The sequence below is a fragment of the Chrysochloris asiatica genome, unplaced genomic scaffold (genome assembly GCF_000296735.1).
Source record: "Chrysochloris asiatica unplaced genomic scaffold, ChrAsi1.0 scaffold00034, whole genome shotgun sequence".
NCBI classification, from domain to species: Eukaryota; Metazoa; Chordata; class Mammalia; order Afrosoricida; family Chrysochloridae; genus Chrysochloris; species Chrysochloris asiatica.
Window position 1 is genome coordinate 2,824,763 of NW_006408552.1, and position 26,256 is coordinate 2,851,018.

The following is a 26,256-nucleotide window of genomic DNA, read 5'->3' on the forward strand; positions in this document are numbered from 1 at the left end:
CAGTGCCTCCTAGCGGACCGGAGGCTCAGGCGCCGATGCGCGGGTTGTGGACGGGGGGTCGGAGGTTCTGCGCTTGCGTCAGTGTGGCCGCTCTAAGGTTTGGTCCTAGGTGGGCGCTGCGGCGCATGCTCAGATCGCTGGGTGCCGCTCCTACCAAAACGGCTTTATCCGGGATAAACTGGAACCTCTGAGCTGTGCCCCTTCTTTCTTGCTTCCTAGATGGAATCAGGAAGCGTCTGCTTGAAAAAATGGGGCGATGGAGTAGTGGGCATACGTGGCCCGCAGCAAGTAGGGGAGACTCTGAAAGAACCCCACGAGCTACCCCGTTGGGTATGCCAAAACTACCTGGGCAGAACGGTTACCAGACTCATGGCTAGGTTGTCGCTGGCTTGCAAAGTTTGGGTTTAGTGAGGCTCCTGTTAGCAAGATACGTGGGTGGGGACTGGGAGTTGGGGAGAGGGTCCTGAGATGAGAGCTCGGTGGGATACGTGCATCATACCCGGTTCTGATTGCATGATCCTGAGCAGAGGGTGGAAAAGTAGGTGTTGGAGATGGTGGGAACAGATAGCAGGCTCACCCTCAGAGGAAGGGGAGGGAAGAAGTCCTATCTTGCAAAAACGGCTGGAGAGGTCTATAGGAGTTCTGGTGTGGAGCTGCAGATTCATGCGCTGGGCTGCAACATCGGCGGTTCAAGCTCACCAGCCGCTCCTAGGAAACCCTATGTAGGGTCTTTGTGAGTCAGGATCGACTCGACAGTATTTTAACACTGAGGATCGGCTCTTAGTGGGTTGTTGGGAGGAGGCGGGTCTTGTGGCCCCAAAGTCAAGGGGTAGAGGGAAGGGGCCGCTCCGTGGGCTTGCATTTCCTTTGTCTTTTTTTTTTTTTTTTTTACATTTTTGATTTGGGTGGAAGTTTACGACCAAATTGGTTTTCCATTCAACAATTCACACACATTTAGTGTCATTGATTGTAATCCCCACAATATAAGCTCACATATCCCATTTCCTCCTGTGTTTACCATTTCCCTGTCCCTTCCTGTATTCTGAGCTTTAACCCTGAGCAAAGGCGGGTTTTTTTTTTTTTATCTCAAGTGGTTGACAGTTCTAAGAAGTGTGAACTTCCCTGGTGTTTTGTTCACTTTCTCTCTCACTGCCAGGGAGTCAATTCCAACTTTTATAAACCATGGAAGGGTTTCAGAGGCTGTACATCTTTACAGGAGCAGAAAGCCTCAACTGTTTTCTGGGCAGCCACTGTGGGGTTTTGTGAGAAGTAACTCTTGGTGGTGTGGCCCATCTTCAGGGCTAAGGATAATTTTGTGAGTAGCAGGCTAGCATAACAAAAGGAGCTCACTGAAGGGGAAGAACTAGTTTTAAAGGCTAGGAACTTTAAAATAAGAATACACCCATCAAGGAAATAGGGAAAGTTCTTGGGGAAAAGGGGAAACTAACTTTAAATGAGAATGCTCCCAGTAAGAACAAGTAGGTATGTTCTGGAGGAGATTGTAAACTGCATGATGTTGTTATTAAGTGCCTTCTAGTTGGTTCTGACCCATAGCGAGCCTGTATAGGGTTTCCTGGGAGCAGGCTGGTTAAGCTTGAACTGCCAACCTTGCAGTTCAAATGCCTTTGCAGTCTAGTACATTAACCCACAGTGCCACCACACCAGGACTCCAGTAAACTCCATGGTGGTGGTGGTGTGCCATGGAGTCGGTTCTGACTCATAGCGACCCTGTATAGGGTTTCCAAGGCTGTAAATCTTTATGGGAGCAGATAGCCTCCTCTTTCTCCTGCGGAGCAGCTGATCGTTTCGAACTGCTGACCTTGAGGTTAGCAGCCCAATTCATAACCACTAAACTACCAGAGCTCCTTAGTAAACTACACGTTGTTGTTGTTCTTATGTGCCATCGAGTCGGTTCGGACCCATAGCGACCCTGAACAGGGTTTCCAAGGCTGTAAATCTTTACGGGAGCAGAAAGCCTCATCTTTCTCCCGTGGAGCAGCTGGTAGTTTCGAACTGCTGACCTCGCGGTTCACAGCCACTACACTACCAGAGCTCCATAATACCCAGTTAGCAGTCCAGGGCTGATTCTTCAGCGCCACACCAAGACTCACATTAGACCAGTAAGCCTGGTCTTTTTGAAGATTTTGAGTTTTGTTCCATATTTTTCCTCTACTCTATCCAGGACCTTCTATTGTGAATCCTTTCAGAGCAGTCAGCTGTGGTAATCACACCTAGCTCTGCTCTGGTTAAGCCTTTAGACAAATTGTTTGTGTCTCTTGATTTTCCCTCTTTGCCATTCCCAGAACCACCCAGAATGGACCCTGCTCTACTGATCCTGGTCAACCAATTTAGTAGCGTAGTGGTTATGAGTTGGGCTGCTAACTACCAGGTCAGCAGTTCGAAACTACCAGCGGTTCCACAGGAGAAAGATGAAGCGTTCTGCTCCCGTAAAGAATTACAGCCTCAGAAACCCTGTGCAGGGTCACTATGAGTCGGAACCGACTCCATGGTATTTAACAACAACTGGGGATTCCTTGGTGTGGCACTGTGGGTTAATGAACCAGACTACAAAACTGTTTGAACTGCAAGGGCAGCGGTTCAAGCTCACCAGCGGCTCCTTGGAAACCTATACAGGGTCGTTATGGGTCGGAACCGACCCAACAGCATTTAACAACTGGGGACTGTAATAGGCCTAGGGTTCATGAGCCAGGCTCTGAGATTGACTGGATGAGTTTTGAATACATGCTGTTTTATTAATTCTGTTGCAATTGACTGTGTACCTAGAGATGGGGATGAAGGAGCCCTGATAGCACAGTGGATTAAGTGTTGGTCTTCTAAGCACAAGGTCAGCAGTTCAAATCCACTCTGAGTGACTTAGTTCTCCAATGCTGCTATAATGGAGTACCACAAGTGGATGTCTTAACAAGCAGCAGCTGATTGTCTCAGAGCTGAGGAGGCTCGTAGGAGTCCCAATTTGGGATGGCAGCTCTAGAGAAGGTTTTCTCTGTCAGGTGTGGAGGGAGGTATTTGTCTCTTCAACTTCTGCTTCCTGGTCCCTTGGGGATCTGTATGTATTTGTGCATCTATCTTACTCCAGGGTCTAGAAAGTGGCTCAGCCCAGAGACCCCAGGTCCAAAGGGCACATTCCCCTCTCAACTCTTTTTCTTGGTGGTAGAAGGTTAGGATCAGCATAGCACTGTAGGATACACATTCGTCTGCTAATCACAAGGCTGGTGGTTCAAACCCACCAGGTGCTCCTTGGAGACCCTATACAGGATCATTATGAGTCAGAACCAACTCCATGGCACTTCACAACATCAGAAAAAGTATAACCACACAGTACTAGGAATCATAAGGGGTTCTGGTAACGTAGTGGTTACGAAACGGGCTGCTAACCTCAAGGTCGGCAGTTCAAAACTACCAGCTGTTCCGGGGGAGAAAGATGAGTCTTTCTGCTTCTGTAAAGATTTACAGCCTCGGAAACCCTGTGCAGGGTCACTATGAGTCGGAACCGACTCCCTGGCACTTAACAACAACAACAGTACTGGGACTCACGGTCTTGCCAAATCGGCACAGTATCTCTGAGGATCACAGTTCAATCTGAGCCATTTCACCATTAGAGGCTTGCCACATGTAAAAACCATCCAGCGCGTCAGTGCCCTGCTGGGATTTGAAATACTAGTGGCCCGTATTCCAACATCATAACAACAGAGAAGCCATCATTATGACAAATTGACAGAAATGGAGGTTCTAAAGATACGGGCTCTTTAAACATACGCATAACCACGATATTGTACCAGACCATAAAAACAATCGTCACGTAGTCAGCTAGTGTCCACATTTATAATTATCTCAGTAAAATACCATTTCTCAACCTTTTTATTGCATTTGGTTGTTCTATTTCTTTAATCGAAGGTACCCCTTTCTCCTCACAACTGAATAAACAACTAATCCTGAGTTGGATGTCTGCTCCCAAACCCAACTCCTCCATATGTTCCAGCTGTGGGACCCTCAGCAAATTACCACCTTGCCTTGGATTCCTGGGTGCTGATGCTAGGCTTGTGGGGAGGAAAAAATGAGTGGATGCAACCGGAGGGGTGTGCTCTGTGTGCGAAGACTATTACTGCTGAATGTGTCTGAGCCCCTGTGGGTCTCCCTGCATTGGTCTACCCTTGTGGCCGCTGAGCACTGGGTGAGGGCAGGCAGAGGTCCATAGAACCCTGTCTGGAGATCTTTGGGCCTACAGGACCCAGGCTGCCCACAGCAGGTCAGTCACAGGGATTGTTACCATCCACATCCTGCCTGGGCATGTCAGCCACCTTCAGCTGTGCAATCCAGTGGCCATCATCACAGTTCCAGAGAGGTTGGGTCCCCTCCTGGTCAACGTGCAGGGGTTGCCAGGAGGTCTCGTGAGAGAGGATGGAGTTGTGAGGCCTCTGAGGAGACCAAGGAAAGGTTGGTTCCTGGGAAACTGGGACTCCACCCTCAGTGCCACGGTTTCATTCTCGCTCAACAGAACCAGCCTAGGGTCTCTGATGTAGAGGCTTCACACAAACATCAGGCCAGAGTGGACCCTTAGGGTCTGGGGTTAGACAGTGAAGGAGGCAACTCTGCCGCCAAGGCCTGGCTGGAGGCCTTGTGGGGGAGGGGAGCTGGAGGTCACTCTCTATCCTGTTACTGTGGCCACAATGGGAGCTTGGCCTGGTGCCCACTCCATGCCCAGTGGGCAGACTCATGTGCTGCCAGGGGCCAGGTCATGGCTCTGAGTTTGAGTTCTAAGCCCAACTCTGCCAAACAGTCCTCAGAGGAGTCCTGCGCAAAGGACCATGGGCTTGCTTGGGGCTCTGAGTACGAGGAGAGACTTGTCCAGCTCAGGTGGGGGTGGAGGGGTGGGGGGAGGGTGTTGCTTTGGGGAATGGCTGGGGTGGGGGGAGTAGGGTTGTGGTGGAAAACCATTTCTGGGGGAGAGGAAGGGAGCTGCACAAAGACTATGATGGTAGCCCCAGTCCTTGGTTACCCCACCCACAGTTACTGGGGTCCCCCTGGGCCCACTCTTTCCCAACCCCATCATGAGATTCCCAGCGCCAAGGCAATTAAAACAGGTTTATTGTGGCCCTAGAGCACCATGGGCCTCCCTCCCCCCGCCCCGGAGCACAGGTAGTGGCCATGAGGAGAGTGTGTCCCCTCCCCACCTAGCCCCCAGAGCCTCTGCCTGGACTTTTTTTTTTGGTGGGGGGGGTGTTTCTGCAGGGTCTGTCTGAGGCAGGAAAGGAGGCTCCAATGGCAAGATTCAAGGGCCACAGGGAGCAGCCAGCCAAGAGAGAGTGGTCGGTGATAGTGGGCCAGGGCCTAGCCTGGTCTGGACTTCTGGACCTCCTCACCTCCTCCACCTAGGAGACTCCCCAGGGCTCGGTACCCCACCAAGGGGACTGGGGTCTCCTGACACCTGGCAGGGGCTTGGCAAGGGTGTGCTGAGCTCACGTCTGCAACTCCGGGAGGCTCCTGTGCTCCGAGGATGGGATGGCCGTGGGGCTGGCGCTGTGGGCCTTCCTGAGGTCCTGCAATACCTGGAACAGCTGGATGAGTCCGTCCTTGGGGGCTGGGGTGCAGAGGGCTGTGAGGACAGGGTCCCTCACCTGCCCATGCCTGGTGCGTCCAGGTGCAGGCCAGAAGAGACCCTTTAACTCAGGTCCTGCCCTCTGCTCTCCACAGAACTCCCAGACAGGAGAGACCTACCTGGGTCAGGGCCTGCGGGCACACTGTCTGCCTCTGGGGGCCCCCTCAGTTCCAGGTGCTTCTCCCTGTGGGTGAGGACAAAGGGAGGGGCAGCTGGTGACCTGTGTCTGCCAGAGCTGTGGACCGGTGTGCGTACCATTCTCTCTCTCCCTCCACTCATTGCCTTGGTGGGTATTTTCTGAGCTGAGCCAGGCACCATTCCCTGTCCTGGGGTCAGAGCCGTGACTGGGAGTCCTACCCTCCTAGAGCTCACTGTATAGTTGGGGGACAGCCAACAGATGAGAAAACAGCATGTGCGGATGCTTCGCCACGTGACACAACTTCAGAGAGTGGTCCCTCAGAGAAGGGGTGTGTGTTTGTGTAAGATGTTCCCAGGGTGCTCAGGGAAGGCCTTTTGGACATTTAAGTAGAGAGCTGAATTAGGGAGGGCATGAGCCCTGGGAACACTTGGGGGAAGAGCTTTCAGACAAAGGCCACAGCACATGCAAAGGCCCTGGGGTGGGAAGAAGCATGATGATGCCCAGAAACAGCACAGAGACAAGGGCAGCTACAGCAAACCCAGCAAAGAAAAGGGATGGAGCTGGAAGAGAAACAAGGGAACAGGGCACGTCAGGCCTTGTAGCCATAGTGGAAAACCATTCGAGGTTTTAAGCTGGGGTGTAGGGCGTTGTGGAGGGGAGATGGCATCTGCTTCATGTTTGAGATCACTCTAGGGACTCTTCCAGGAAGGCTGGCGTGCAGGCAGGGGGGCCTGTTAGGAGGCTACCGCACAGTCCCAGCCATAAATGGGAGAGCGTGCACTGGTGGGGTAGTCATGGGAGGAGGGGGTTAGATCTAGATTTATTCTGAATGTGAAGCCAAGGGGGCTTGTTGAGCAGTTGGATGTGGGGGCTGGGGAAGGTGAGGGAAAGAGAGAAACCAAGGATGAGTCTAAATTTGCAACCTAAGCACCTAGGTGGGCAGTGGAATTGTTTACAGAGAGGAGACCACAGGGAGGAAGAGGCCCGGGGATGGGGGAAACAGAGACTCCCACCGTCTCTAGTCTAAGACCTAGTGCAGAAGATGAAAACCTGCGGGAGGGTGAGGACAGCCTCTGCTCGGCCATCACTGGGCCACCGTTGGAGAAGACAGACTCTTGAGTCCCAGACAGAGAGGCTACGATGCTGGGTGACACCGTCCAACTGGAAGGACAACTACACATGGTCCATGTCTGTGATGGTGGCTGGTGGTTGTGTGACATAGTTGGATAAGCACTGGACTGCTAACTGCAAGGTCTTGGTTGAAGCCCACCAGCTGCTCCTCAGAAACCCTATCCAGCGTATGATGAGTCAGAACCAACTTGACGGCACTTAAGAAAAATAGTCTCTAGTTCGGTTTGAGGTCATGAATGGACATTCAAGTGGAGCAGCCAGATAGGTAGTCAGATGAATATGGAGCTCAGGGAGGAAAGAAGTGGGGGTCCTCAGGGCATAGGTGGGATTTAAAGACACAGGGCAGACTGAGGAAGAGGAGGAGCCACAGCTGCTGAGAGAGGGAGAAAATTAGAAGAGTATGGTAGGTCCTGGAAGCCAACAAGATGTGTCTAGAGAAGGAGCGGTCAACTGATGGGCCAAGAACAAGGAGCACTGAGGAGACCGTCCAGATAGAGAGTCACAATAACTCTCCCCAAAGTCCCAGATGAGGACCCCTGGCAGCATTGCTCGAGGTCCAGGGCCGGGGAAGAAGTGGAAGCCGGGCCAGCTGGCACAGTGTTTTTCTCCAGACTGGGTGAGCTGCTCAGTTTACAGTTAGGTTACCCAGCTGAGAGGCTCACAACAGCAGAGGTAGCAGGGGGTAAGGGTGTGTGCAACAGAGGCCTTACAGAGGTGGGTCCTGGGATCTGCACTGCAAACGTGGGGCAGAGGAGGAGCAGGTGTAGTTGACTGAATAGTGCTCACCCCTCCAGATATCCATGTCCTAACCCCCAGCATCTGTGAACGTTACCTTCTAGTGCAAAAGGGACGTTGTAGATGTGACTGAGTTAAGGATCTTGTGTTGGGAAAAGGATGCTGGATCACCTAGGTGGGCCCCAAATGCACTCACACAAGAGTTTGTGTAATAAGATAGAGGCAAGAAAGTCACAGGAAGCAGGAAGCCATGGGAGAACAGAACCAGAGATCAAATCCACTTTGTAGATGGAGGAAGGGGCCACAAGCCCAGGAATGAAGGTAGCGTCTAGAAGCTGAAAAAGGAAGAGAGTGGATTCTTCCCTAGAGCTTTCAGAAGGCACCAGCCCTGCCTTCTGGGAGGAGTGATATTGCATTGTGGGGCCTGCAGTCAACGACATGAAACCCATGTGTATGATCGGGGAACGATCTGCTCCACAGCTTCATCTGATCCATAACAGAAATAAAATGAAGCTTATAAGTGCCTGGGTGTAGCCAGGGGAGCTAGGGTCCAGGGGGACAGGTCAGCACGTCTCGGGAAGAGGTCTGAGTAGACAGGGAGGGACTGAGGTCACTGGGAAAGAAGGAGCCGAGAGGAGAAGGCTGAGTGACCAGGGGGTACTTGATTGTCAGCAGAGGGAGGAGATCAATCCCGGAAGTGTCAATGGGGAATAGGTCATGTGCTCTGCGCCACCATGGAAAGTTGATATTGGGAGGCTGGGAGCAGCTTGACGCTGGGATCCCAGTCCTGGGGCCTCCATCTGATCTGCAGAGAGCTGGGTGCCCCTCTCCCAGTGTGGCTACAAGGCTGGGCAAGGTGCTGTGCCTGATTAGGAGACCACCGTGCCCAGCCAGCTCTAGCCCAGCCAAGAAGAGCCCCCTCCTCACCGCAGAGTGGTCTCCACACACAGCAGGTGCTGGTAGATGAGTTGGGCCTCCAGGTCGTGGTCCAGAGGGTCATTCCATTCCTGAAGAGTCACCCGTGACCTGGTCTTATCACAACCCAGATCTGGGGGCAGAGAGACGGGGTTACAGGCAGGCCCCATGCCTGCAAGCAGGCATTCTGAGCTCGAGTCCCACTTCCTGGTTGTAGAGGCGGGTAAACTGAGGCCTAGTGGATGAGAGGAATGGACTCAGGGCCCCCATTCTGGGCTGGGCTGGGGGCAGAGCAAGCTAGGGAGTTCTGGTCCAAGCCATGTCTGTAGCCACCTTCCCAGGGCATCTGGGATATGTGATTGTTGAGTGTTGGGGTTGTGTAAGACACTCCTTGGAGGATCTGGGTAACTTCTGGAAGGCTATCTTCCTCGAATACCACTGGCAGGTAGACCAGAATGAGGTCTGCAACTGGCAATGAGCTGGCCAAGTCAGTTAGCCTCTCAGAACTTGGTTCCCTCCACTTGACAGGCGCTGCCCACAATGCTGTCCCCATGGCAAGACAGCCACAGGCTGAAGGACAGGTCAGCCAGCCTTACTGTCACTGGCAAGGATCCCCTTTACAGGGGGTGGTGGGGTCTGTCTATGGGACCCCAATCCCCACCTCAAATCTAGGGCTGGGCTAGAGTTGGAGGGGTCGGGGACTTGGGGGCGCTGAGGCCTGGCTTAGCCTGGGGAACAGGTATTTTAAGCATGGAGTCTAATTTGGGACTGGAAGGTTAGTCTTTGGTAAAGCGGGTAGAATGAGGGGAACACATCTTGAAGGTTCTAGAACTGTGCTGCCCAATAGGGTAGCCACTCACTCTGTGAGGCGACTTGAACGAAAGTGAACTAACATGCTAAAGAGCTAAAACTCCATTTCTAGTTCCTCAGCGGCACTACCCACAATTCCCGAGCTCCGTCGCCACATGTGGCTCCTGACCGGTGTCCTGAACGGCACACACGGAACCTTTTTCTGTAAGCACAGAAAGCCTGAGCAAAAAGCTCCTTCCTGCCACCCCTCTAGTGCCCAAAGTTCTGAAGCCTCTCTCCATTCCAGCTTAGCTCTGGTACCAGGTTGCTAGGGTAGAGGTGTGCAAACTCAGGGCTCTCTCAAATCCTCAAGAGTGGGCACCCCAAAAGTATGCTCCCTGAAGCACCCTTCTGCAAGAAGCTCATTGGACAAGAAAAGTTCCTGTCAAATGCGTTAGGGAAGTGTGGGTTTAAACAGAACTAGAAGCAGGGTCCCAGGCATCTGCAGGCCTCCTCAGAGCCTTCAACATGCTGGTGGTGTCTGTGCCATTTCCCAAACCATCTAGTCAAGGAACCCTGTTCTTCCCAACATCTGGAGGGACTGGTTTTCTGCAGGGAGCTCCCAGCTAGACCAGCTCTCCCCATCGAGAGCCTGAGGCCTGCTGTGGCCAGGTGCCCCCCCCCCCACCTGTCTTATCCTTCTGGTGACAGCAGCTCCACCTCTCCCCACGGAAGATGCCAGGGTGGTAGGAGCCCAGTAGACCAACGTTGTTTATGCTCACTTTCCTCAGCGCAGACAGCCACTGGTTCAGCTCGTTCACACACTACAAGGGATGACTAATCAGACACAGGCCACGGCCCACTAGGTTCCCAGACACAGATGGATAGACACGGACAGACAGACACAGACACACAAACAGACACAGACAGACCCACAGACAAACAGACACACACAGAGACACAAACGGGAAGATACAGACAGGCAAATAGAGAGACAGACAGAAATACACAGGAAGACACACATACAGACACATATATACATACATACATAATACAAACATCAGAAAGAGACATAGACAGACACACAGGCATGCACATACACAGACAGACACAGACACACAGGCAGACAGACACAGACACACAGGAAGACTCAGACAGACAATAGATATTCAGATAGAGACACACAAAGACACACAGACAGACAGACACAGAGGTACACATATACAGACACAAGACTCGCAGACACATGCACGTGTAAGCATCCTATTGTGCGCACATGTAACAGCTGACAGCTGGGGGAACAAGATTCTCATGCCTCACTGGGCCCGTCCAGAAGGTCCCACAGCCCCCAGCCTGCAGTGCCCGGCTCGGCCCCTGCCCATGCACCTTACACTGCAGGTAGGTGGTCTGGGGCTGGCCCACATCATCCGTGTAGATGATTTGCATGACGTTCGAGGTGCCAAAGCTCTTCTCCTCCACCTTTTCAGCTGCGCGAATGCTGGCCAGCTTGATGAGGGAGCTTTTCTGGAGCCAGCAGAGGAAGGGAGGTTCAGGGCTCAGCTGAGACAGAGGTTTCCTAGCACTGGCCTCAGTCTTCCCTTCTGCAGCATGGGCTCATGGGAGAGGCACAGTGCCCACCCCTTCCAGGAGTGACCTTGGCCAGAACAGAGGGCAGACGGCTGGTGGAGTGCCAGGTAACCAGGAGAGGATGAACCAGGTCCTGGGGGCTGTCTAGACATGGAGCCTTCTCAGAGGCAGAAAAGCAAGGCCTGACCCCGATCAGCCCTGAGCCTCTGCATGAATGAATCTTCCCACTCATGTTTATTCTCTCCCAGGCTCTAAAGGTCTTATTCCATGTCCCCTGCCACACCCGAGTGGAATGCCATGTCATAGGATCGGATGAAATCCAAATGGGACAGAAAAACTACTCAAACACTCACATCAATGATGACCACACCCACCGACCTTGGTGACAAACCCAGCAGGGGCAGGGGCAGTGCTTGGGAGGAGGAGAGTGGGACGCCAGGAGAGATGAGACACAGACGCTCACACAGACAGACACACACACACAGAAAGATACACACAGACACACGGACACAGCAGAGGGAGCAGCGGGTCCTCAGTCCAGACTTGCTGCCATGCAGAGAGGAGGCGGGGTGGGGCATGTCTGAGGGGGCTTCACGGGAATGTGGAGGGCCAGAGCAGGGCGAGGGTGGGCCCTACCGGAACTAGGTTGCAGAAAAAAGCTGCAGGGATCACAAGAGCCAGACTGCTTCCTAGAGCTAGAAACACTGGAAAGTGGGAGACTTGGGTTTAGGGGTGAAGTCCTGTGAGGACCAGAAGAGATCTGGCGGCCCTGTAGGCTTAGAGGAATGCTACAAGCAGAGGTAACAGGGGTAGATGGCCAGCATGGGATAAGGAACTGCCAGAGGGCACCAAGAGGGGAGAGAGCCAGGTGGACATCAAGTAGCTATTAGAACCTCACAGCTGGGGTGTCGAAGACACACAGAACAGTCAGGGCCAGAAGGGCCATGCTGTGGTCTCCCAAAGGAAGTAGCTGGCGAATTCTGCCCACAATTGAGCCAAACAGAATCCTGGGCTAGGTTCTTAGAGATTAAGGCCCAGGAGGCAGCTAAAGGGGGAAGATGTATTTGGTGGTGGTGGTGGTGGGGTCATAGACCCCCTTTATGCATATGTCTTCCTTGTCAGTCAGGAACTCACGAAACCAGGAGAAGGCGGGACCATCCTAGAGCATGACAGCTGATGCCCTCCTTCCCCAGGAAGCCTCAGGAGCAGGCTCCCTGCTTGGCCCTAGCTCCCCTTTGGGCACCAGGACCCAGGGCCAAGCCCCAGCGTCAGAATTGAGATGCACTGCAGTCAGCTGACACCACAGGTGGTTTGAAACTTGATTAAATACTAACTCCTGCTCTTGAGTTAAGTAAGATTGGTCGGTTGGTTTTTCCTCTGAAGCCGTTCTTCAAATATGATGGCAAAATTAGGACATTTACTGATAAACAGAAATTAAAGGAATTTATAATGACTAACTTTACAAAAATGGTAAATGGTGTTCTTTGGACTAAGAACCAACAACAGCAGACAATAACCTGAATTTAACATACATAACATCACCCAGAACTCAGCCCAGACATAGAAGTAAAACAAGCCTGTAAGACTGAAAACAAGGAACACGAGATATCAACTTACAATGAAGTCTACTACAAAGCAAAAAGAGGGAATAGTGTAAATACAGAACTTCTAAAGTCCAAGGAATTCAAAATAACACAGACTATTTTAAATAGGGAAAAAATTAATAAATTACAGGGTAACCGCAAAGAAAATTAATACACCTTCACATCATAAGAAAAAAAAAAGGAAAATCAGCGAGTTAGCACAACACATTAACACAAAAGAAATGAAGAAAATGAAAAAAAGAAAACCCGCAAATAAAATGAACTCAGTACATAAAATGATGTGGAACAAAGAGCCCAGAAGTACCACAAAAAACCACACACCAAAATGACAGCACTTAATTCACATCTATCTATAATTACACTGAAAATAAGAGCCAGAGCAGAATGAATAACAAAACAGGATTCTTCAATATACTGTCTACAAGAGACACAAAAATATGAGAAACAAGCTAAATGCCCATCAACAGAAGAATGGTTAAACAAACTTTGGTACATTCACACAATGGAATATTACACAATGCTGAAGAATAGCAATGAATCTGTGAAACCCCTCACAATATGGATGAAGCTGGAGAATATCATACTGAGTGAAATTAGTCCATCACAAAAGGGCAAATAATGTATGAGATCAATGTTGTAAAAGGTTAAGGAGAAGTTTTCTTTTTTTTTAATTAAGTGTTTTTATTTTGGATTGAGTGAAAGTTTACAGGGCACATCATCAGCTTCACATTCAACCATTCATATAGCTTGTTTCATTACATTGATTATTATCCCCTCCATATATCATCAGTTTACAGTGTTTCTCTCTATCCTCTTTAGCTTTTTTTTTTTGGATGGGGGGGACTTGCCTTTTTGGAATTTACAGTCTCGGCTTTTAGGGAAGGTTTTTACATTTGTCTGTGGATATCCAGGGCTCATGTATGAGATTACTAACAAGCATTACTGAATAATCAGATGAGGGACAGTTTGCTATGTCTACTAGGTAGCTAAAGTCTGATCCTCAGAGCCTATGGTTTGGACCGTCAACAACGCTTGGGCCCACAGGGGCTTGGCCTCCTGACCGGGTCTGCACTGTCTGCATCTGAATCCTCCTTATTTATTGATTGTTTAAGGGACGCTGCCTGTCTTAGGTGGTAGGAGAAGTTTTCTTGATAAAAGAAACAATCTATGATGATTACAGGGAGTGGGAGGGAAGGAAAATTATACACGGGCTGGAGGGCACACCCATGACGTGGGTCACAGGGAAGGCAGTAAAACAACAAGGGGGGGCTAGCAGAGGAAAGATGAAGGTAGCAGGAGGCCAGGGAGGAATGCAAAGTTGAAGTGAACAGAGCTAAATGCTGTTAACTGTTGGTACATGGAGGGGATTGCAATCATTGTAATGAAGCAAAACTGTGATTTGTTGAATGTAAAACTGAAGATCTGCTCTGTAAACCTTCCCTCAAGTCACAATTTTTTTTTTTTTAATAAACTTATTGTCATCAAGTCAATTCTGACTCACAGTGACCCTATATAGAGTTTCAGAGATTAAATCTTTATGGGAAACAGACAGCTTCATCTTTCCCACAGCAACTGGTGGGTTCGAACCGCTGAACCCACAGTGTCACCAGGGCGCCTCTGGAATCCTCAGTAACCTGGTTGTTGTTATGTGCCCGTGGAGTCGGGTCCGACTCATAGCGACCCTGTACAGGGTTTCCGAGGCTGTAAATCTTTACGGGAGCAGAAAGCATCATCTTTCTCCCGCGGAACAGCTGGTAGTTTCGAACTGCTGACCTTGAGGTTCGCAGCCCCGAGTCGTAACCACTACACTACCAGAGCTCCTTCAGTAACCTGGTACATAGGGTCCATTCTTTAAATGTACAGACCGAGAACTCAAGACTCAGCGAGATGATGACTTCCCGAAGCAGAAATGGCTGAGCCAGAACTGGAACCCAAGACTCCAGAGATCTGCTCCAGCTCCTCACAGCTTTCCTGGTCTCCCGGAAACACCCCTCAGCGCCCTCTCCTATTCAGGCCCCTAATCAGGGCTGGACACTGCAGCCACTGCCCCATGACCCTTCTGCACAAGACTTCAGCATCACACAGATGGGAAACGACTCTTGTCACCTACAGAGCGCCCCAGCCTGGCCTCCTTCTACGACCCTGTAAGTCCTGGGGTGGGCTCCACTGAGGTCCACTCCTACCCACCTTGGAACTGGGCGTCTTAGCGAAGCTGAGGGCCTCAGTAGTGAGGGAGAAGTGGAATTTCTTGAAGGAGGAGGACATGAGAGGGCCCTTGCCCTTGGTCCTGTGGATGAATAGTGGGCCCTCCTTCACTGGCGGTGCCTGTACATTCAACGCCCGCTGCAGGTCCAGCTCTGCCAAGTAGGGAAGGAAGGGAGAAAACGGAGCCAGGTGAGCAGGAAAGAGGGCAGAGCACTGGAAGCTGTGGGAGAGGCCATGAGGCTCCGGCAGCCATGGGCAGAGCCGTGGGCGGAGCAAAGGAGATTGTGGGAGGAGCCGTAAGGCTCAGGCCGCAGTGAGCAGAGCCAAAGTCCGAGCAAAAGGAGGCTGTGGGAGGAGTCGTGAATAGCACAGGCAGCGGTGGGCGGAGCAAAGGAGAACGCGAAGGTGAGAGCCGGCTGCAAGCCGATGCGCTCACCTTCTTTCTCCTCAATGTCCACGAGTTTGGTGATGAAGTCCTTCATTTGGGCCACGCCCTGGCGCACAGTGGGCTGCAGGGGCTCCATCCATGCTTCCTTGGCTCTGGAAGCTGGCGTGTCCATGTTGCCCACGTTCTGTACCGCCTGGGGCAGGAAGGGTGGGTCTCCCTAGGTTAGGGGCCTGACCACTGCACCTGACCCTTAAAGCTGTACCATTTCAGCTGTGGAGATGGAGCCTGAGACGCCCATGATGCATTCCCACAGGACATCCCGGTCTAACTCATCAGAGTGAAGCTTTTGGGGACTTCCTACAGGCGAGACCATTTAGGGCTACTTTATTAAGCTTCCTCTGCAGGTTTAATAATGGAATCTTGGTGTCCCTGTAGATTAGGCATTGGCCTGTGGTTCAAACCCAATAGCAGCTCCTCTGGAGAAAAATGAGACTGTTGGTTCCATGAATAATTTGTCTAGGAAATTCTACATGAGTCGGAATCAACTAGGTAGTAGTGGGTTTGGGCAGGTTTCGTAAGGAGTCTTGGTGACACTGTGGGATAAGCATTGGGCTGCTAACCACAAGGTTGGTGGTTCAAACCAACCAGACACTCCTCAGTAGGAAAATAAGGCTGTCTGCTTCTGTAAAGATTTACAATCTAGGAAACCCTATATAGTATCTCTCCGAGTTGGAATCTACTCAAGCAGTGATGGGCCCAGGGAGTAAGTAGATCTGGGTTTGAAGCCACTGCGACACTACTGACAAGCTGTAGGACTTGGGCCTCATTTACTTTATCTCTGAGATTGGGCTCAGGTAGCTGCTCCTTGGAAACCCTATATAGGGTCACTGTGAGTCTGAACCGAACCGAAGGCACTTAACAACAGGCTAACTGTGCGAAACCTTTGTTAACTGTTAAGTACGGGGCTAGCTTGAGCATTATCAGTGGCCTGGCTGGAGACACACCCCAGTCCAGGCATGGATGGGCAACCTCTCCAACCCCGCACCGGGCAGCCCACCACTGTTCGCAGGTCCGCACCTTCGCCAACAGGAGCAGGGTGCGGCTGGTGCGGGCGTCTGCGTGTCGCTCCCGCAGGTGGAAGAGCTTGGGTGCCATGATGGCGGGAGAGAAGAAGCGCAGGCATAGGAAGCTGGTGACGGCAATGAAGGGCACATTCTGAAGGGACGACAGGGGACAGCCGGGCTGTCTATCCCCAGGCCTGGGTTCCTGAAGCACCCTGCCCACGGTCTCCATCTCTTCCCACATCCCTATCCCGCCTTGGCTCCTAGCACTTCACCCTTACAAAGATCCTGGTGCCCCTAGGGCCTCTACGAAGTCCCGCGCTCCCACTCCTTCTCTCCCCAACCCCACTGGGAGAGGGCGCACCTCGTGCTGGGCGCTGGGGAAGCGCTCACGCACACGCCGGAAGAGCTGGCGGAAGGTGGCGCGGACCACCGCGGGACAGGCGCGCACCGAGCGGCTGAGCGCGCTCAGCAGCGCCCCCAAGTGGGAGCGCAGCGTCTGCGCACTCTGCTCCAGCACCTCAGCTTCGGTCTGGGGGCGGTGCAACCCGGAGCACCTGCGTGAGCCGGGATGAGCCGGCAGAGAAAGGGGATGCGATTTGCGCTCGCAGTCACAGCGTGGGCAGATGGGAGAACAGGGTGAGAGACAGCGGCACAAAGACAGAAGGTGGAAACGTGGCATAGTCAAAGATAGGTAAATCCAGGCAGGAAGAGCCAGACACGCATTTAGCAACTGGATCTGACCTTCCCTCCTTCCCCAGGGCTGCCCCTGGCCTCACCCCACATCCTTGACCTCCACTTTGCTCGGGTCCAACTCCACATATTTCTTCTCCTCAAACACCCTGTCAATGATGGGGCCCAGGACGCCGTGCAGGTACCGCATCCCCGCCACCTGGGGACCACGGAGAGCCAGACTGGCCGCTTCCCCACCTCCAGCCACCTGCTCTTGGCTTCCTCCCCTCCCGCCCCCTGTACCCATACAGCATGGTGTAGAAGGTGCTAACCACACAAGTGGACGTGCACAGCTGCTCCCGGAGTGAAAGAATGGAATCCTTCACCTTAAAGAGCACCAGAGATAAAGGACCAGAGGTCAAGGTCCCTCCATCTCTTGGTCTCTCTTGGTCTCCTCCTGTATAAAGGACAATATACCAAGAAACTCACCTTCAGAAAAGATTCCATGGACTTTGAGGCCAGCGAGTTGCTGCGGAACAGGGTGTTGGCCTCACCTAAAAGGAGAGGTTCCACTGAGTGAGGGAGGGGCAATGCTTTCAGGAGGACAGAGGGCCCTGGGGCTGGGGGCTCTAAGCTGGACCCTAAGTAGGCAGCCAAATTGCTACCACCCCATCTACTGTACCACCTCTTTGCTCTTTGTCGCCTCACTTCTAATCTGACCCATCAGTCTCTTCCAGGAGGCCTGCCTAGTTCTCCGCCCTCCCTGCATCTCCAGCCCTCCTCACAACCACACCCTTGGACCAGCCTCACTGGTGCGACCCAGCTCCAGCTGGAAGAGCAGGTCCAGAAAATCCTTGGCCAGTCCCTGCCCCATGAAGAGCTTGAGCAGGTTGGTGGCCACCTCCTGGCGGCACGCCGTGCTGGTGGTCTCATCAATGAGTGAAATCAGCTGCCCTGGGCTCTGCAAGGAGGCAGCGAGGAGAGGCAAGGCTGGGGGAGGTGGGGGTGGGTGGGGCTTAGAGCACCACGGGGGTGGGGCACTTTCCCCAGGGGCAGTGAGGACAGGGCGCAGCACTGGCTAGCCCCTTACCATCCTGAGGACTTGGTTTTTCATTCTGTGGAGTGGGTTTAGGAGGACCCTCCCCCTCCCCCCAGGGACCCCTCACCTTGGTACCCAGCTTCACCTCCTGGCACAGCAGCTGCACCAGGGGCTGGTAGCAGCTGGAGGGCAGCACCGTCTCTTCCCGCAACCACACCTCCAGCTGCAAGGAGCCCAGCTTGCCCCTGGAATGGGCAGCCCATGACCTCGCCACCAGGGAACCAGGCCATCCTGGGCCATGGCCCCTCCCCAAGGCTTCCAGTGGCTCTCCCTAGGGGCCAGTCCCACAGTCTCTCTGCCCAGGCTGCTTTCTCTGCTCCTGCAGACTCCAAGCTTGGCCCCCATGCTCATATGGGGCACCCCAGCCTCGAGTCTGTAAACGCTCAGAAAACACTTCCCCTCACCTGTCTACTTTACACCTAGAGCAAATGCCCATCCACTGCTCCCTTCAGGGGAAACTGAGGTCCAGGCAGGCCGAGCAACTTGTTGCATTAGACCTAACGTCTAAGCTCTCTTACCCAAGCCTCGCCCTTGGCAAGTTCTGTGGCCTTGGCAAGTTCTGCCCAGACCCCTGCCCTGGGGCTGGGGGTCTACAGCAGCAAAGCTGAGTTACTGGGGACAGGAGTGGGATAGGGCATGTGGGGCCACTGTGAGCCTTCACTTTAGGATTGTTATTAAATGCTGTCGAGTCAGTTCTGACTCATAGCAATCCTGTATTGGGTTTCTAAGGGGCAGCTGGTGGGTTTGAGTCATCAACCTTGTGGTTAGCAGTCCAGTGCTTATCCTACTGAACCACACCAGAACGCCTTAGGGCTGATGAGTGGGGGGGCAGGAGCTTCCAGGAAACAATTGCCAGATTTAGAAAAACAAAAATATGATGCCTGGTAAAATGTGAAGTTTTTAGTATATTTCAAATATTACATGAACATACTTACCCTAAAACTCACTGCTTATCTGAAATTGAGTTGTAACGGGGTGTCCTGTTTTTACCTAGCAACCCTATTCTTGGAGAACCTCCTCAAGCAGTCTAAGCTATGGCTCAAGTATACCAACCGGGAGTCCTGGGGTCTGCAAGAAAATCTTTAAAGGAAAAGGTCCTAGGGGCGGGTTTGTACTGCTTTGAAGTACAGGGCTTAAGTCCAGGATACAGTGGGATAGGGCCTGGGATAGAGAAGGGTCCTGGCCTGGGAGATAAGAGCTGAAAGAAACCTGGACTTGGTTTACCTAGACCCCCTAACCAGCCTGCTGTAGGAACCCTCAGCTTCCTTTGGGGGCCAGCGCCCACCACCCTGCTGCCAGGCCCCCAGCACTCACTCATCCAGCTGGCTCTTGGATTTGTCAGGCTGCAGCCGGAACCAGCCCTCCTCCTGCTTGGCGGCCCACAGTCCTGGGACATTGAACACCACCTAGAGAAGAGAGCAGAGAAGGGCGGCCAAGCTGGGGTCGGATATTCTGTTGACTTCTTTACCCGCTCTTGGTCTTGTGGGGGAAGGGTTATTGTTCCAGGGTTCCTAGGTCCAAGCAGCATGGGAAGAGGGGAGTTTCTTGCTCTGGGGAGTCCCAGGTCTTCTGAGCGCCCCTCTCTGGGGAAGCTGGAGGGAGGGCCTTGGGAGGGGGCCGTATTCGGAAGGAGACAGGTGCTGCCACCTAGCGGGGTTCACCTTGCCCAGGAAGTCATTGCGGCTGACCAGGTCCCAGTCCCAGGCCTCAATGCACAGTGCCTCTGGGGTCCTCTCCTCCAGCTCAAACTCGAATGTCTCGTTCCAGCGTGGGTAGCACGATTTCTTCACAATCTGCCCAGAGAGGGTCAGCCAAGGTGGGCGTGACTCTACAGGGCTCCTCAGGCCCAGCCAATGGCAAAGCACCCCCCTCCACCCAAACACACGCCTTCTCCTGCAAAGACCCTGATGCAGCCAGGTGAAGGTCCCTTACACCCCAATTTCTCAGAGTGGGTGAGAGAGTTGTCCTAAGGCCACACAGCAAAACAGTAGCACCGGGGGTGAAGGCAGAAGGGTTGAAAGCCTGGGACCCTCTGTGATGGCCAACACTGAGTCTTCCTGTCCCTCCTGGCCTCCTCACCGATGTCTCCTGTGTGCGGCCATTGTAATGCACTTGGACGAAAGGGTCAGAAGCGCCATTCCGGTCCTTCGGGGCTAGGTCTCTGGAGAAGGGGAGATAAATAACTTGTCACCCAAGCTCCCTCACCTACCATTCTGTCACCATGAGATGACTGTAGCAGGGGAGAATCTGGGCTTCTTGGCTGCAGGGTGGCTGGACATTGCCTCTCCCCTCTGGACCTCAGTTCCCATGACTGTTGGCCCATTGTCCCCCATGTGACACCTCCCCAGATGGAGGACCCCTCCCAAAGTAGGTGCCACAGCTCCTTCTGACTGGACAACTGCAGACCAGCTGCTCCCACTAAGATGAGGGAGGGGTTGAAATTGTAGTCATGGCAACAGTTGGGCCATGGGCCCCAGTGCCCTGAGCCCTTTTCCTTGGCAGTGAAACAGAGATGGTAAATGCTACCTCATGGAGTTTTAGTGAGACAACAGGCTTCTAGAATATCTGCTTCACAGTAGGCCTTAACTGGAGTGTGTGGAGATGTGGGGCCTGGATTATCCTTCCCGTTTGCATAGATGGGGATTTACTGAGGCCAGTCTGCCCACAGCACGCTGACTTAGAACCCTCTGGAGAACCATGACACCAGTCCTTTCCTGTGTCAGAGAAATACTCCATTCTGCCCTGAGTTAAGCATCAGGCTATTGACCAGAAGTTCAAACCCACCAGTTGCTCCATGGGATGAGGCTCTGGGAAAGATGTATGACCTTGGGAACCCTAAGGAGCAGTTTTGTCTCTGTCCTATGGGGTCACCATGAGCTGGAATTGACTTTTGACGGCAGTGGGTTTGGGATTCTGGGTCTTTCTGCCTGTCTTCTCTCCTGTATTTTAAGGTTTAAACTGAAAGAAGCTTGGGACTGTCTCCTGCCTGCTTTCTGGCCCCATTCAGAACTTGGCCTTAATAATCTGTCTGGAAAGATGAGAAGAACATGCTTTCTTCCCCTGCAGCTTTTGTTCGGCCTCAGAAACCCAGCAAGGGTCTCATTGCTGCGGACAGCGGGTGGCATGTGAGGCCCAGTGTCCCTCGCAGTCTGGAGAGGAGAGGGCTGGGAGAGGATTCTTGGAGGGGCAGGAGGGGTAGGGAGAAAAACATTGGCGTTTCCCAGCTTGGTGGCTGGGTGGCTGGGAGGAAAGGCCCTGAGGCCTCAGGAGCTCGGCCCCAAGGGCCAGAGCTGTAGAAGGAAGGGGGTGAGCATAGGGTGGGGATGAGGAAGTAGCGGGCATCAGGAGGATTGTGACATCTGTCCACAGCCAGCTGATGATGGCCAGTGGTACTTCTTCACAGAGCAGCTTCAAAGTGAACGTAAAGGCCAAAGGGGGGAGGGAAGGGGTGTCACAAGCCGTCCACGTTCCTCCTAGCCCTTTCTTTTACAGGAGAGACACCCTCACCCCAGAAAGGCCGGCTGCCCACTGGCTGGATGCTGGCCTCCAGGCCCAAGCCAGGGAAGGACCCTGTGGAGGTGGCCTTGGAGCTCCCCCGGAGAGGAGCCGGTGATGCACACCCCCCAGGCCCAGTCGGGAGTGGACCTGCAGCTTAAAATACCTTGGGTGTGGGGGAGCTGCTACAGGTGATTCAGACCACCTATCTTCCCAGGTGACTCACGGTCCCCCATCCACTCATGCCATCTGGAGGGTCTCAATAACTCTTGCCACCCTCTCACCCCACTGATGGCCTCCCCTTACACACACAGTCACACATCGGGCCAGGTTTGTGGGGGTTAAACTCTCTCGACGACACCTGCAGTCCCACCTTTAGAACTTCATCTCTTCCCTTCGGTGGGAGGAGACAGAGGGGGCCGGGGCCGGGAGGGCAAGGTCCAGGGGCTCAGCATCACCCTCGCTTTCTCTAGTGCCCTGGGGTCCCTCAGATGCACTGTCCCGCTCTCCAGCTCCACCTCTCACCTGGCCTCCAATACAGAGCAGCGCAGCCGGGGGGTCCCAGGCCCAGGTACCACTTCCAGCCGCAGGTGGATCTCTCCCTGTACCTCCTCATCTGGGTCTACCTCCATCAGGTGGGCCCAGCCACTGAAACCTGCGGATGGAGGCTCAGCTGGGGCCAGGCCCTTTCCCTTGGCATGTCCCCCCGCCCTGTCATCTCCCACCAGGTACCCCCTCCATCATCCCTGAGAATCCTGAACACCTTGATTCCCGGTGATGGATGGAGAAACTGAGGCTGAGGAGCCTATACAACAGCAGGTGGAAGAAATCAAATCTGCCCTCACTACTGCATTCGGCAGCCTGACCCCCAACTAGTCATGGGATTGTCCTCAGTTTCCCCATATTAAAATAGGGGAAGAATGCCTCTTTCCTGGGGCAGTTTGGAGAAGGGCCTGAGGCCTGGCTGGGGGCATAATGAAGGACCCCAAGGAATAGCATCATTCTGGCTGCTGGGGCCCAGAGGGGCTGGCCGAGGCTGTGGGCAGAAGAGGCCTCTGGCCTGGCAAGGACCAGAGGCCCCATGAGTCAGCAAAGTCCCCTCCTCTCCCCCACCCCCACATGCCCGCCCCAGCCTCACGGACAGGAGCAGGTGTGTGCTGGGAGCCTGAGGAAACTCCTGGCTGGCCCGAACCCCCTACGAACTCCTGGTCTGAACCCTCGCTGGGACAAGGGCAGTGTCCATGTCAGCATCCCGAGTCCTGCCAGGGTCCTTCAGCCCTTAGATGTGCCCCCTCAAACTGATGACTGAGTAGTAGTGGGCCCAGGCTGAGGGGCCACAGAAGGAGTGGCCCAGTGGGGAGAAGGGGCCCCTACCCTTCAGCAATGGAGCAGAAGGGGGTCCCTCCCCTGCCTGCAGCAGCCACACATCCCACCAGCATCAGCACCTCATCACCCTAAAGACGCCGCCCCACAGCTACATGGGGGCCCAGAAGCAGGGGGTGCAGGGGCCACAGATCTGGCTTTGGGGGGGTTAGAATGGACTGAAGGAGCCTGAGGGGAGGCCTCCTGAGTGTGTGGAAGTCTGGGCCGCAGCACACCAGTGAGGGAGACAGAGAGCAGGATGGGAACAGGGCAGCAAGAGCTGGCCATGGACTCCCTCCCTGATAGCTTACCCTTAGGGTGGGCGGCCAGGATGTCCCGAGTCAAGCAGACCTTCCCGATGACGTCATCCCGGCTGGAGTGGGGAGCCAGAGTCAGAGCTGAGTGGGGCTTTAGTGCCTCTTCCCCTCCCACCCAGTTAGGGGCCCTACGGAGAGCACTCCAGCCATGCCAGCCACTTGGGGGTCCACAACAAGGACCAGTTCTGAGGTCCTTCTGCAGGCCCTGGGTTTTGGGCCCTGTCATGGCATGTGCCGTTTCTACACATGAACCAGCAAGTATGCCCACATACATGCCAAGCTCATGCTCTCTGGGTCCCCATTCTTGGCTCACACCGCCCCTGGGCACTGGTGCATATGATTCCTACACAGGCACATGTATGATGTGGTATAGGCACCATGAACCCACATGCAGACAACCACTTGCTCAAACCCTGCATCCGCCAACCCTTCCTGGGTTCCCCTCCCTCCGGGTACCAGAGGCCAGACACAGAAGGGCTGCAAAGAGGACATTAACCCCCCAGCAGAAGCAGCAGTGATGTGGGCCTACCCCAGGTGAAGAGTGGAACCCACCCACCTGAGGGCATCCTCATCCATGACGTAGAAGGCCACAGAGTGAAAGGTGGGTGGCAGGTGTACTTGATACTCCTCGCCCCAGAAGGGACACAGGGTCTTCCACACAGTGGCTGTCCTATAGGAGAGGACTCTTAGCAGCTCCCAGGCCACCCTACACCCTGGCTGTAGCAAGGCAGGAATGGTGAAGGGACCCACCCTTCCCACCCCTGATGATGACAACTGTCTCTGTGATTTCATATCTTCTTCTTGTCCCAGACCCCGCTTCCACCAACACGCATTCCCTCACTGAGGTCCCTCTACCCTGCGTGGGGCAGGGTGGTGTCCTTTCACATTTGGAGAGACTGAGAGGTGACAGTCACAGAGCTGGAACCAGACCTGCCTCCTAGCTCCAGTTCAGCTCCTGATGCTACATGGATGTGCAAGGGTGCAGGCAGGAGGCAGGCCAAGCTGACGCTTGGGGTCAGGCAGTCCTCCCAGGAAGCACTGGGATGAAAATCCATGACGTCTTGCCTGGACAGGTCTTCACCCAAATTTAGCCAAATCCCTGAGGAGCAGAGCCTTCAGTTCATGGGACTCCACGAGTGTGTGTGTGTTGTGTATGGGAGACCAAGTATGCAGTAAAGGGTTAACTTAAGATTTGGCCCTTGACTTGTTCCTGGGACAGAACCTTTAAGCCCTTGGAATATTTGAGTATTTTCTCCCCCAGGGGGCCATGAGTCATCCCAGACAGTGATGCTAACAATGTAATTTATGGTGGGAGCTTTGGGCCTTCACCATCCTCACAATTGTTATGTTTGAGTCCACTGCTGCTGCCATCGTTTCAATCCATCTCGTTGGGGGTCTTCCTCTTTTTTGCTGATCCTCCACTTGACCAAGTATGATGTCCTTCTCCAGGGACTGATCCGTCCTGACAACATGTCCAAAGCCCGGGAGACGAAGTTTGGCCATCCTGGCTTCTAAGGAGCACTCTGGTTGCGCTTCTTCCAACACAGATTTGTTGGTTTTTCTGTCAGTCCATGGTAATTCTTATCCAATACCATAACTGAAACACATCAGTTCTACAGTCTGCCTTTTGCTGTAAGAAACTGTAATTATAACCATCCTGGCCTTTTTGAGTACCATGAGTCCTTCTAGTGAATTATTAAGGCTGGTTTTGAGGACCCCAAGCAGCACAGTGGAGGACGAGGCACCCGGGAGAAGTGGATATAGGTAGCAAGGTGTAATCACAGAATATCTGGCTTATTGTAAGAGTTAGATAGAGACAGTGCCCAATTAAATTAAAGTCCTTGCTGCGTGGTTGTAATCCTTTTCATCTTTCCCTCCTGGAGTTGTAAAGAATGCACACGGACTAGAGTCCGGCCAGAGACTCCTGGCCCAGTGCCCAGCCCCACAGTTGGGAATCACTGAACAGGTGTTAAAGTGCCTGATTAGCATGATGATTACAGGGAGGTCTTCCTCCCCATCCTAGGAGATGTGTCAAGGCATGTGGGAGCCCCATTGGGAGTGTGAGATGGGGAAAAGAGGGTGGCCCAGTCCTGGGGGGTGAGCTGTACCTGATGATGGCCTCATTGTCCACCTTCACAATGCAGTAAGGGTCACTGCTGCCACCACTGCAAGACACAGGGCCAGAGGAGGGGCTGAGAGGGAGGCCAGCTGGAGGCGAGGCCAAAGGACCAGCCTACAGCCAGATCCCCTTTCTCTGCAGGGGTACATCTGAGACTCTGGGGAAAAAGCTTTGTGTGGGCTCCTGCACTGGGCCCTCGAGGCTTCTCAGCCTCCTCTCAGTCTGGGGGGGCAGGTGCCTACCAGCTGCCCTGCCCAGGTAAAGGGAGCTTCTCCCTGCCCATCCCACCCTCATCCCAGCTGGTTTGTTGTGGGGAGGAACATAAGTCAGAACAGCAGCCTTCTTGTAGGTTCCCTGTCACTCCTGCCCTGTCTCCTACCTGAATGTCCTCCCACGTCCCCTAGCCTCAGCCCCCCTTCAAGAGCCCCCTGTCTCAGAGGCTGGAGGCATTAGCTCTTGGGACCCTGCAGTGGCACCTCTCCCCATCACTGCTCAGGAGGCAAGGACAGCAGAACCTCCCCATCTGAGGAGCTACCTGAGGGTAGGGACCACTGCTGGGACCCCAGACCTAGTACGGGGTCCTGGGAGTGTTTGTTGAATGAGTAAGTGTCGGAGTAAACAAATCCCAGTCTTCCAGCCATCTGGAATAGACACGGAATGGGGAGAGCAAACCAAGGGCTGCTCAGTTCCATCTGTCTCTGGGTGTGGAGGGGTCCTGAATCTGGGAGGGCCGCAGCCAGGCCCAGGGATGGGACTGTGAAAAGGGAAAGAGGATTACCTAGAACAGTCCTGTGGCTTGGCCTGGCCACCCATTAAAAGGAAGTGGATTTACTCATGTGGCACAATAGTGACTAACTGCTATCAGGACTGACTGTGAGGGTTGGAAATGTAAAGGTAGACATTTTTTTTTTTTTTCAAAAGGAGAGGAATGGTTGACTTTTCAGTCCAGGAGCTGAGGTCTCTGGGACCATCAAGGGAGAAAAGCGGAGTGTGGGACCCTACCCAGAGAAACAGTGAGTGA

The 26,256-nt window shown here is 53.4% G+C and overlaps 1 protein-coding gene across 1 annotated transcript in view; it reads right to left on the reverse strand.

The window, feature by feature from the left end:
• Positions 1 to 25: 25 nt before the first annotated feature.
• Positions 26 to 26,256, reverse strand: part of RASA4 (RAS p21 protein activator 4) — a 32,396-nt gene continuing 6,165 nt past the window's right edge. The window contains exons 2-22 of the mRNA XM_006859828.1: positions 25,225 to 25,281; positions 23,673 to 23,786; positions 23,111 to 23,172; positions 21,963 to 22,092; positions 20,022 to 20,103; positions 19,604 to 19,735; positions 19,257 to 19,348; positions 18,010 to 18,127; positions 17,654 to 17,804; positions 17,333 to 17,397; positions 16,951 to 17,063; positions 16,536 to 16,728; positions 16,188 to 16,325; positions 15,159 to 15,303; positions 14,705 to 14,874; positions 10,713 to 10,850; positions 10,015 to 10,150; positions 8,550 to 8,670; positions 5,737 to 5,801; positions 5,482 to 5,599; positions 26 to 215 (exon numbers count right to left, since the gene is read on the reverse strand). Of these exons, the coding sequence (XP_006859890.1) occupies positions 26 to 215; positions 5,482 to 5,599; positions 5,737 to 5,801; positions 8,550 to 8,670; positions 10,015 to 10,150; positions 10,713 to 10,850; positions 14,705 to 14,874; positions 15,159 to 15,303; positions 16,188 to 16,325; positions 16,536 to 16,728; positions 16,951 to 17,063; positions 17,333 to 17,397; positions 17,654 to 17,804; positions 18,010 to 18,127; positions 19,257 to 19,348; positions 19,604 to 19,735; positions 20,022 to 20,103; positions 21,963 to 22,092; positions 23,111 to 23,172; positions 23,673 to 23,786; positions 25,225 to 25,281 (2,530 nt within the window). The remainder of the gene's footprint in view (positions 216 to 5,481; positions 5,600 to 5,736; positions 5,802 to 8,549; positions 8,671 to 10,014; positions 10,151 to 10,712; positions 10,851 to 14,704; positions 14,875 to 15,158; positions 15,304 to 16,187; positions 16,326 to 16,535; positions 16,729 to 16,950; positions 17,064 to 17,332; positions 17,398 to 17,653; positions 17,805 to 18,009; positions 18,128 to 19,256; positions 19,349 to 19,603; positions 19,736 to 20,021; positions 20,104 to 21,962; positions 22,093 to 23,110; positions 23,173 to 23,672; positions 23,787 to 25,224; positions 25,282 to 26,256) is intronic.